General features: G+C 34.1%; 1 protein-coding gene across 1 annotated transcript in view; it reads right to left on the bottom strand.

Annotated features, from left to right (window-relative positions):
* Positions 1–10,147, bottom strand: part of LOC118984193 (transmembrane protease serine 11E-like) — a 44,151-nt gene extending 34,004 nt beyond the window's left edge. The window contains exon 1 of the mRNA XM_037041968.1: positions 10,060–10,147. Within this exon, the coding sequence (XP_036897863.1) occupies positions 10,060–10,067 (8 nt within the window). The 5' untranslated portion in view covers positions 10,068–10,147. The remainder of the gene's footprint in view (positions 1–10,059) is intronic.
* Positions 10,148–13,099: the final 2,952 nt, after the last annotated feature.

Genomic DNA, 13,099 nt, shown 5'->3' with positions numbered 1-13,099 from the left:
AAAAAATGCTCTGTAATGTAATGAATTATAGTCTCTAAAATAGTCTTAGTATACAAAAATTTGAAACAAAAATTTGTTTTACAATGCTCTTAGAATGTTCCTCAATACTAACAAATGGCATCAATTACTATTCAATAGAAGCAATTTGATGTGGGGAAGAGCAGTATGAAATCATTTAGATACAAAGTTCTATGATAATCCTTTATCTGACAATACTTCCCTAACTATTATTGAAATGGCTCCATGTGGAATTTTCACACTATAAAGTATCTAAAGATGATTGAAACCACAGATATTAAAACACAGCATCACTGCCCTGGCCAGTGTGACCCAGTTGGTTGGGGCATCATACCATAGACCAAAGGGTCACAGGTTCGATTCCCAGTCAGGGCATATACTCAGGTTGCTGGTTCAATCTCAGTCAGGACATGCAAAGAAGAAAGCAACCAATCAATATTTTTCTCTCAGATCAACATTTCTTTCTCTCTCCCTTCCCCTCTCTCTCTCTCTCTCTCTAAAAGCAATAAAAAAAAAGTCCTCAAGAAAGGATTTTTTAATAATTATTGTTAAATAACTATTAAATAATTACTTATTATTGCAGTAAGGTTTTAATTAATATATTACTTTGCACAGTAGGAAGTTTTTAATAAATATTGTGAATGACAGAAAACCCTACCACTCATTAACTTTTAACTTAGGCAAAACTCATAGCTTAACCTCTCCTGCATTTAACCAACCATAAAACTGCAGTGATAATCTTTCCTCCCACCTACTTTAACTTGAAGTTGTGAAGATAGCATCTGATATCATCAAACTTTATTAGATACATGTACCATATAAGTATTCGTGGCAACGCAACAGTAAGGAATGTCTCTAATCTCTATTGTGTTATCCTCAAGGTCTTTATTAAGTTCCCAACAAGATACGGTGCAGCCTAGGAAATATGTTGTCACTTTGACCTCTAGAAATTTACAATCACAGATACATGGGACACAAAAAATTTAAAGATGTTATTAAGTAATTAGGTATGAGTTTATAGACTTCCTCATTGAACTATTTAACCTTTAATTCCACTGATATATTTGTTTTCTTTTCCTCAAACTCTTTCTAGTTCAAGATAATAACTTATATAGTCTGAATAAACAACTTTAAAAGCAGGGGTTTCCCACAGAAATATTGACAAGGAATGCCACTGCAGCTCATCATAGGGAATTATACATTCTTAAAAATGTGGAATGAAAATAAGAATTAATAGGAAGTATATGATTATCATGGCCGGTCTATCAGAAGAAAAATGATTGAGAAACCTGAGCTACAGACACTTGAGACTGCTAATATATAACACAGTCTTTCATTAATTTTTGCCATGTTAGATGTCTTTCTACCAAATCTTCCCCATGACTTTGTTTAGATACCACCCATAAGAGTTGGTATGATATAGTGGTAATAACTGAAGTGGGAGACCAATTACTTGCATCTTACTCCTGAGTGTTTATTTAAGGACTAAGTTCTTTCATCTAAGTTCTAAGTTTCTCAGACGAGAAATCTGAGATCATATTCAACATTACAAATTCTGGCAATCTCTAACCCCCAATTTGTATGATGTTGAATGTGCTCTCACTATCTTCACCCTAAAAAAATAATAATGGAGATTTTAATTGATATAGATGTGCTCTAATTTTCACCAAAGCTAGTGTTTCATGCATCAAATAACCTAGAAAAGTTTGATTTTATTATAATTAAAATTCAGCATCTGTTAAACAATAAGCTTTAACATAATTTTTCATATGCATTATTTTTCTGGTAGCTATATGCCAGATAATTTAGAATGGTCAAATCAAGGGGCTGCAAGTCATTTGAAATAATCTGAGTATCATACAAATAAGGAAAATGTAAGATCTCTTAATTACTTGAATTCTAAGCCAGTTTTAAAACCTATGAACCCATAAAATTTCACTTTATCTAAGCCACCAAAGGGCCTTCAAATTGGAATGTGCCAGTTGTAACACATGCTAAAACCCTGTGAGGTCTTCTAGGTTGCTGTTTCCCTGGTAAGCACTGTAAACCATATACTAGGAATCCTTCAGATAATCTAGAAATTTCTGTACTTAATCCTATCTGAATTAACACTAGTAAGAAAACACAATTGGAAAAAATATGAACTATTTCAATGTTTATATTATTTTCCAAAAGTGATATTTCTTGATTAATAGATTTCCTACCCCAATTGCCGAACTGTAATATATATGGAAGCATTGAGTCTTAAATTTCAGATAGAACATGAGATTTGTGAAATTGATCATTATATACTCACCTTAATTATACTCTACTATGTTGGCATTTTAATAATGATGAAATGTGCTTAGATTCATGTTAGAATAAGGTAGAATTTGATGTGTGAACTAATAGCATAATATTATAAGAAAAGTATTATTTTATTCAAAAGAACAAAATATTTTCAAATACCAATGTCCATGACATTAATTTACATGTATATGCTGATGATTACCAAATAAATAACTTGTCTAAACTTCAGTCCCATACAGCTACCTGCCTACTATTCATCACAACATTTGAATTATGATGTGCTTCTCATCATTCAAACTTAACATGTCTGTGTCCAAAATACTTGTCCTTTTTCCTTAGTAATAGAATCTTTTAGTTTGGATTTGGCACATATCCACCTGGAAAATAGAATAATGTCTCTTGTCCATAGAAGTCTCCATCTGAATGAGTTCTGACCAATGGAATCTCTGTTCCAGTGGCTAGAACCTTGGTGTGCATGTCACAGCTAAAATACATACGTTGTAGCTGAAGCTCAGACAGCCATACTGAACCATGATTTGGATGATACACATTTATGCCAGTGGGACAGCATGACATTAGGAGCCTACATACATGATTTCTTTATGAACCTCACCTGCCTGCCTTCAGACTTGCTTTACATTAAACTGAAATAAAATTATGTTTTATACATTAAAGCCACTGAACCCTAGCAGTGTTTCCTGCTATCATAAGCAAATTTAACAAAATTACAATATGAAAACAGGTTAGTAGCAATCAAGGTAAATAGCTATTTTTATGTAATTATCTTTGAGAAAAGAGAACATTAATAAGCTTATTTACTAATTCTCTTGCAATTTCTGTACATGAGAAAGATGATAAAAATATTATTACTTAATGTTCTCTACCAATATAAATTTGACATACAAGTATATATCTAATACTAAGGAATCAGTGTATCATGTTTCCATTGAGGATCTCATTATAATAGGCTTTTAAACTCATTATAGTATGACTTTAAACAAACGACTTCCATTTTCTCGCTTACTGGATAGATAAAAGCCTAGGCTTCAGTATCAGACAGTTTGGGTTTAGTTCTGGCTCTGCCTCTCACTAACTAGGTGGCTCTGAGAAAGTTAGCCTTTACAAGTCTGTTTCCTCACCTACAAGTGAGAACTTAACTATAGGGTTCTTCTAAAGGTTAAATGAAATAACACTTACAGAACAATTGGCTGCCAGGCACACAGTAAATGCTCAACAAATGTTGGCTTTGTCATCGTTCCTCCTTCATAATGAGAAATTAATTTCTTTTTAAAGTGGGTTGAAAAATCCCTCAGGTTGCTTTATGTGTCCCTGAGGGGAAAAGGAGGAGCAGGTGAGGTTCAAAGCTTTAGCTCCACCCCTAGCAACTCTGTTCAAACAGGCTTTGAATTAGGCCTATGTGCAAAAGGGATTCAACTAGTTAAGAAAATGTAAAAATCCACTCATCTTTGGATATGTCTGTCTCTAAGAATCTGTAAGTCAGATCAATAGTCAGCCATTGAGTATAGTGCAAGGGTTTGGGCTACTTATGAAGCCCAAATCTAGCTTTGCTGTTGAATTCACTGATATATGTCCAAGTGCTTAATTATGGCTTGAATTTATTGTATAGATTGAAAGATCTATAGTAGTATTTTGGAGGTATCATTTGAAATCTTTGGTATTTTTTTGATTAGGAAAGTTAAAACACTAAAATTGAGCTAATTGTTTGAAGAACAAGGAAAGTTAGCTCTGCTTACTTTCCCTGGTAGCACTTGTGATTCCAGGGATTACGATGGACACAGCACGAAGTACTAGAAAGTCAGAACTGGAGTTAGAGCATGTGCATTCCAACTCCAGCTCCATCAATCACCCACAGAGGTGAAAGTCTCAGTCTTCCTAATTTCTGATTTCCCTATCTATAAGATCATGGTAATATTAATATTGTCTGCCTCACAAGGTTATTGATAGGTACCAAATTTTATATTTTTTGAAATATTTTATTTATTTATCTTTAGAGGGGAAGGGTAGGAGAGAGGGAGAGAAATATCAATGTATGGTTGCCTCTCGTGTGTCCCCTGCTGGGAACTGGCCTGCAACCCAGGCATGTGCCCTGACTGGGAATTGAACCACGATCCTCAAGTTCACAGGCCTGTGCTCAATCCACTGAGCTACACCAGCCAGGGCCAAATTTTATATATTTTTAAATTTATATATTTACATTTATATATAGGAATTATATATGAATAACATATACATATTACACATAAATATATATCTGAATATATGTGTTCCTACTACGTATACCCTCTCTGAATTTTACTAAATGTGACCTGACAAGCCTTTAATTTTTAATAACTAGTTTTTAAAAGGCCATATAATTTTAAATGAACCTAACTGGTATTAGTAATAATAATAACAATAATATTTTCTGGGTCAGGTAGATACCTGTGTTAACTTTTCTACTTGACAATATTGAACTGAGTGTACAAGTCAACTGGGAAGACAGATTCTGTTTCTAATATTGATATACCCACCCATTCTCGTGACCACGTGCAAATCACCTAATCTTTGAATGTTGTATCCCTTACTTTATAGAACACAGACAGTAATGCTTCCTGTCTACCTACCTCGGAGGTCTACTCAGAAGAATATTCATTGGGTAATAACACTGTTTTTTGCAAATTTAACTTTTATATCTTTAAACACACGAGACAGTTAATTAGTGTAGCAGTAAAACCACCTAAGCAGATAAAGGAGACAATGTGAAGATGGTACAGCATTGTAATTAGAGCCTAGGTTTGGAGTCAGATAGACCTTGCTTACCCAGTTCTGCCCCTAGAAAAATAATGTTGCCTTGTGAACCTCAGTTTCCTCATGTGTAAAATGGGTATAATAATATAACCATGGCTTGTTATAAAGATTAAATGTGCATGTTGTTTTAGAAAAGTAATTGGAACATAGTACATGTGAAACAATGGCAATAATTTTCTTCTGCAACAACTCATAGTTTGACTTTAAACAAAGTGCTAAATTCTTTCATACCTGCTTTTGCAGCTTCAAAAAAAAAGATATCATCTGACAGCTTCAGATGAAAGCTTACAAGATAGAATTTAAAGATTATATAGTACTTTGAATTACCCGAAGCTTAGTCCTATCACCTCCGAATCACTATTCTAAAAATCTCAGAAATTGCCCAACCATGTAGGCAATGTACATGTCTGGGAGATTCGTCTTGCAGGTTCTGGCATGAGTTGGTGTCTTGACAGCCCATTTTTCTTTCTCAACCTCTTAAAACTTTCCTAATCTCTAATCCTTTTCTAAACACTTTTAGTACAGTTCTAAATTGTAACCCTGACAAATACAAGAAATGTAGCCAGAGTACCCATTTTACCACCTACCATCGTAAAGGACCTGCTCCTCAACTGCCCAACTGACCCCATTATCAAGCATAAGGCAGTCAGGCATCATAAAACTTACAAACCCCTGTGCTGATTTTGAAGCACGTGGTATTACTTCTTCTTCTTCGATGTTTCTACTTATTTTCTCTTTCTAGTGAAGCAATGACATGTTTTTGGAGGAAAGCAGACAACAGTGAAAGAGTAACAAAGGCCTTCTACACAGTTGTAGTTACTCTAAACTGATGAATTTGTTTCATGAAATGCTGCACTAAGATGAACTTGATTTTCAGGCAATAGTAAATGTTGTAATCTTTTTATAAAATAGTGATGATAAATAATAATTAAGTGTTATACTCTCAGTCACTGATCACCTTTGAGATAGGTTGAAAAAATTATGCCATATTCTTTTCTTAATTTTTTTAAATTTATTTATCTTTAGAGGGGAAGGGAAGGAGAGAGGGAGAGAAATATCAGTGTATGGTTGCCTCTCACGTGTCCCTTGCTGGGAACTGGCCTGCAACCCAGGCATGTGCCCTGACTGGAAATTGAACTGAGATCCTCTGGTTTGCAGGCCCACGCTCAGTCCACTGACCTACACCAGCCAGGGCCATGTCATATTCTTATTTAAATATAAAGATGGTTTTAAGAAAATTAAATAAGGGTACCTCATGCATTCTTTTAAATGTTTTTAAAAATATATCAGTGAAAATAAAATTATATTACCACCTTTCCTTCTTAAGCATGTAAGTGTATTATTTCATATTAATCTATTTATGATGTTTCTTTGCCCACATACTGTATTGGCATGCATAGGTGTACACACACATACATTTTCTCCATGTATGGATATGCATGTGTGCATGTTTGCCATTTCTCTGTTAGACTGCAAACTTTTCAAAGACTCTTCTTTTTGGTCCCCACACATGATAGATAGTGTGTTACAGTAGAAAAGTATAACTTTGGAACCAGATAAGCCACAGTTAGATTCTAGATTCAACACTTCACTGAACCTGGACAATCTGGGCTGCTGCTCATCTTTTAGAACAGTGATCCTAATAACTGCGTCTCAGGATATTGTCAAAATTAAATGATATTTACAAAATGTACAGTACATAATAGATGCTCAACAGATGGTTGTCTTCCATGCAGACCTGAGTATACAATGAGAGCTCACTAAAAGTTGTTGCATTAACAAGAATTGATCCTTTTTTCTTTTGAGAGAGAGAATCATCGATTTGTTATTCCCTTTATGTACACACTCATCAGTTGCTTCTTGCATGTGCCCTTACAAGAATGAAACCCACAACCTTAACATATCAAGTCAATTCTCTAGCCAACTGAGCTACCTGGCCAGGGCAAACAGGACTGATCTTAGCTGAAGAAGTGAAGCCCAGTGTTAAACACCTGCAGAACAATCATACAGCAGTCCTGAGCCTAACTTTCAGTGAAGTGGCCCTTCAATCTCACTATCTATTGACTAATTTCAGTGTGGGGGGGATATTACTAGATTAATTTTACATCAAGATTTTCCATGTAAACAAATATTTTTAATCCAAAAATGACCACCCTCCCTGTACAGACACTAACTACCCAAATAGTGTCTGTACCCTCCCTTCAGTTTTCCATACCTTCATAAATTATCTTCTCCTCCATAATTATCACCATGTTGCATAACTGAGTACTCTTTTCCCTTGCAGGGAAAGGTAAAGGGTGAGATCACCTCTCATTAAGCTATAATTATTCCAATTTAAATAGAACAAAGAGCTACCTCTTTAAAAGATGACATATTTCATGTCTGCTTTTATTTCTTTATATCTTAACAGTTCCCTTTTTATGGCTTTATACTGTATCAGTTCTTCTCAAACTTTAGTACAAATGAGAAATAACATGTGTAACTCTCATGCCTCAATCAGAGATTTATTAGAATTTGTGGAATGAGAACTGGACTTCTCTGTTTTTTAACAAGCATCAGTGAATCTAATGCAAGCCACACATTGAGAGAGTAAAAATTAAAATTGCCCATGATATTTAATTTGAATATTACTCATTTCACCTTCATCTATTTAAATGTGAATAGGTATGAGTGTCTATAAATTTGGTCTGTTCACCTTTAGTTCTTATCAGTGGTTGCTGGTGGACACAATTAGCATACATCCATCATTAATATATACAAATGTAGGTTTACAGTTGTTCTTTGGAAAAACAATATAATAACTAATAACTAATAATATAAAAATAAGCTGTTTATGTACTTGCAACTGTAAACCTACTTTTTCATTCCCCTCTATTTAATAATAGAGTATTTTCTACCCAATTCTCTTTTCTATAAATTTATTCTGGATAAAGTTTTCTTTAACTTTCTTCTGTAGGTGTGTGTTTATAAAGCTAACATGTTGATCACTGCATGCTCAAAGAACAGCATAAGAGTTTGGAAGAAATAGCAGCAAAAGAAAAATGTTAACATTGTTCTAAATTTCTTCTCATCCTTAAATTCTAAAATAGTGGTTCTCATTTAGAACAGGTGGAGTGGGGTGGGGATGTATCAGAAATTTGGCTAAAGAGGAACATGCCATTTAATAAACCTATTCGCCTATTTCTTGTATGACTTCCCAGCTATGAACCAATGTCCTTAAAAAGAAATTGCCCACATATGTCCTAGTATTTCAATCATATCTTTTCCTCCAAAGCATTGCTGTTAGTACACTTATTCCAGCAATTGCACATACTAAATTTATTCCCTTTTCCTGGAGTCCATTGTTTTAGCATTTCCAAAGGTCAATTCAAACATGATATTCTCCACTTGTTATATGATTTTTAGGTCAGGAAGGCATTTTTGTCTGTTTTTATTTTTTCCTTGAGATGTACCTTCCATCTGCTTGAGAGGAGGACTAAGAATAAGTACATCTTTTGTTTCAAATTAGAGTATATAGGTAGAAAAATTCACTCCAACACCCCCACCTTACAGCTCATCTATGCAAATCCCAGACTCACTCAGATCTTGCATAGAAAATAAACTGACAGGGTCCAGAGGGTAGAGGGGAGAGAAGCACAGAGTGAAAGGGGATGGACTCACATGAATAAGTATGAAGGACACATGGACAATAACTAAGACGGGGGGCGGAGATGGGAGGGGGGTGGGGAGCACTGGGGGGGTGCAGGGCTGGGAATACAAGAAAGAGAACTGTACTTGAACAAAAGTTAAATAAAAAAATAATAAACCCTGAAATCTATTTAATATCTTGATTTTTATAGAAATTATAAGTTTAAATGAAAATACTCTTTTCTATGGTAGTATTCTTAAAAATACTGCAGGCAAAAGGGTAAAACACAAACCATCATAGATCATAGAGAAGTACTTGCAAAGGCAGGGAAAAATCTGACTTGAAACATCTGACTAAATTTGACTTGAAAAATCAAATCTAACTTGAAACATCTGAGTTAAATCTGATTTGGAAAATCTGACTAAATTTTTAATGCTGGTAGCTCTTAGTTTCTTCATTAACATATATAGACAAGTATTACATTCTCATAACAAGTATGTAGAACTTTCTATCAATGATGGCATCTGCGTGTTGTTCTCTATTAAGATTCCATTGCAAGTTTTACATGTTTCAAACTGTTTTCTTCTAAAAGTAGAAATTAATTTCAATAAAAGATATACCAATACATCAATCAGAGAAAACAAAATATTCATCTGAAGATAAAATTATTTTCAGAGTACAAACTTATACACTAAAACCTGGATTCTGTTTAGTTTCTAACTTTGAAAGAAAAAAACCTCAAAATAGTTATGACACATCTATTACAGAAGTTGATTGTGGTACCTCATTAGATTTATTTTTAAATCTAGCTATAATAGTTTAGTCATATTGTCTTTTTAAATTATTTTTCACTCTTTCAAAACATCTACAATTTTTAAAATGTAGATGATTTTAAAACTACTTACATAAATAAATGTACTTTGGATCTGCATAATATCAGATTCTTTAATCATGTGTGTCTTTGAAAATAAGAATATTTTCTCAATAAGACAAAGCCCAAGCAAAATAGAACATGTTCTATTTTTCTTGAAATAAACAGAGAGCTGTTTGTATCATAACAGATACAAATGTTATGTATCTGTATCTTTTTTTCAACTCTTCTGAAAAGTATATTAAAAATTTGGGGGACATAAGAGAACAGAAAACACTAAGATAGACTAGAAATCTATTTCTTAATGTAATTTTATGTTAAATATCAAAAGTATTTTTCTACGCTAAACAAAAAATAAACCATATCTACACATCTGTTGGTGTAGTTTATGTCATTATAAACTACAAGTTAATTTAAGATGAAGAAAAGGATAGGGGCAACTCACGAATGCATTGCTGACCAGCAAGGAAGAGTCCTGTGGAGACCTCGATCTGGAACCAAGTGTGTGCATCCAGACTCTATCCGCAACTTCCTGGGCTGGATGAGGTGAAGAAAAAAGTCACTGATGATCTAAACAGAACCAGTCTGACGGGTCTTGGCTAGTGTGATGAAAACTGTTTGTGTAACTTGTGAGACAAAGTCAAATTTTTATAGGGAGCTAAAGTACATAGTTTATAAGTACTTTCTAAGAGTGGAAACTTAAAAACCTTTTCTTAAGACTCTAACTTAAAAGTATTAACATAGACCAGAATATTTATAAAAGTCATATGTTTAAATCTAGAAAGAAACTGTAAAATCTTGCTCAGCCTCTTCATGTTTCCAGTGAAGAAACTGAGGTTTAATTGAGTTGAATGACTTGGTCAAAATCACATAATTTATGAACCACTAAACCAATACAAACACTAATATTTTTTTTTAACTAATCTGACATGCCTTCCACTCTACCATGCATATGATTAAAGTTTTCCTTTGGTATTAACTATAATCAACCATTGAAAATATAGTAGAAATTAGAAAAGCATGAATATTGTAAAATTATGTAACATTGTTCTTCTATAAAAGTCAAGTTATTTACAAATATTAACTCAACTCCACTGGACTGTGAACTCTTAAAAAACAATAACTGTATTCTTAATACATATGGCTCTCAAAAATATGTCTGGACAGGAGGCAGGGGAGGAAAGTGTTAGAGGGTATGTGTGACCAGTCCTAAAAAACACCATTAAAAATGCAAATAGATACTGTTTAATGTTTATTACACATCCATTTAGACAATGGCTCATCTGAACAGATATAGACATTGAGATCCACAGTGAAGTGTGGGCTTAAGCTGCCAAAGATTGAATCACTCTCTAGCAATAACCCAGAAAAACCTGGGTGAGGCACATTGTACTCAGGACTAGAGAGAGCGTTGCATTTACCCTGTATTCCTAGATAATAAATCACTTAATGCAGCAGAATGACATTATATTTACTTGAACTTGTTTAATATATAGTATTAGTTTTCTGTATACTCATTGAAAAGAACAATTTAACCAAAAATAAAAAGGCAACAATAATGAAGTAAAAACTTCCATTCTATGAGATTAAGTTGTTCTTATTATACAGCCTTTAAAAAGTGAAATTCTCACTAAGGAGGCATTAATACTGGTTTAATAATACTGTATCCTACTTTATGCTCATATTTTATGAAAATGCTGATAATACTCTTGCCTTCAGAGAAAAACAGATTCTTCCTCAGTGCAACTTTGGGCCAAGATTTGTCAGACTCATTTTAACAGAATCACATAACCTTTTTTTTTAGCCCAAATCCAGATTTCAAACTCAAACAAATTCTTGTATATGGTCCTACAATCCTGTATACTTAAGATTATGTACACCCAAAGATAAATTTTTAAAACCCAATGAATATAAGCTAGAATTTATAGAAAACTAGAAAACCAGAGATTAAGGCTATGTAAATAGAAGCTGACTGGATATCAGTCTAAGGTATCAAAGGATTATCATAAGAACATTCTTCCTATGTTCATGTCCTTCCTTCAGGCTGCTTAGAGGACATAAACAGCGTGTGTCATCCAAGTTCATGATATTGTTTATACTTTAGTAGGTACTTTGAGAATGACAGGGAAAGAAGGAGGAATGAAACATTAGACTCTAAATTATCCATCAAATGTACTTAGATTTTATGTACTCAGCATTTTATGTACTTAGGCTTCCCTTTGATAATTATTTTTAGAGTTGTAGGATACAAAAACAAAGTCAACCATTTTTAAATTAATTCATCTCTATGGGGAAAAAAGGCTCTTAGAAAAGAGTTTGCCTTTCAAATATTTATTTTCTGTGTTGCTGTTTTTGTGAAATCATAAATTTTATTCTACAATCCTTTTGCCCTAAACCATTTTGTGAAGAAAATGTATTCAAAGATTTATCCCCCATTTTGTGTCTGAGATCAAAGCAGTCTGTCTTCTCAGTGCGCTTCTGTGCAATGTGGAAGCAGAGTCAAAAGGAACATATTTGTGGCCTTGAAACCCACAGCAGATATGTTACATTGCATAACTAGTAAAATAGCAACATGACCACAGGAATTTTTACCAGTCAAAAACTATTCCGTAGTCCTTCCTATACCTGCCTGTGTCATAACAATAAAACGTGTGATGGCTATAAGCATGAATATGCAAAAGAAGTATAATGCCAGTGTAGCTAGTCATGGATGGTTTATATCATTGTCTAAATATCCCCTAGCTGAAACCAAGTTCCTTTATGCCTTATAATACATGGATGCATATGCACGGTAATCTGATTAATTTATAGAAGCACTTGAAGTTATACCTATGTTATCTTTGAATCACTAGAACAATCCTTTCATTAGTCAATTTGCTGGGTCATACATAACAAACTGGCCAATGTCATTAAACTAGTGAATCAGCTAGTTAGCAGATAAACACAGTTATTTTCATTTGTGGATCCAATTCCTCCTGTTTTGAAGGGCCCCATGAACTTAACTTTAAGATGAAAAAACAAACAGCATCAATACAAGTAGTGGCCACAACATGCAGACAGCCAAAGTGTTCTTCAACAGAGGACAGGAAAAAGAAGATGTGGTAATATATACAATGGAATACTACTCAGCCACAGGAAAAGATGAAATACTGCCTTTTATTACAAGGACAGATCTTAAGAATATTTTGTTAAGGAAGACTTCTGGCCAAGATGGAGGTGTAGGTAGGCACACTGTGCCTCCTCGCACACCAAAATAAGGACAACCAACAATTTAGAAGCAAAATAACAACCAGAACTGACACAAAATTGAACTGCATGGAAGTCCAACAACCAAGGTGTTCAAGTTGACGTATTCATCCAGTAGGCAAGGCAGAGTCGAACAGCCAGACAGAAAGGGGTCAAGACAAAAAAAGCAGTTGCACCGGGCACTCAAGGCAACAGCTGACAGACCCCAGGCATGCAAGTCGGCAGTGGGCAGACCCTGG

Source organism: Sturnira hondurensis, unplaced genomic scaffold (assembly GCF_014824575.4).
Source record: "Sturnira hondurensis isolate 20B ecotype Veracruz unplaced genomic scaffold, ASM1482457v3 Scaffold0000566, whole genome shotgun sequence".
In the NCBI taxonomy this organism is placed as follows: Eukaryota; Metazoa; Chordata; class Mammalia; order Chiroptera; family Phyllostomidae; genus Sturnira; species Sturnira hondurensis.
This window is presented reverse-complemented; position numbering and strand designations above follow the sequence as displayed.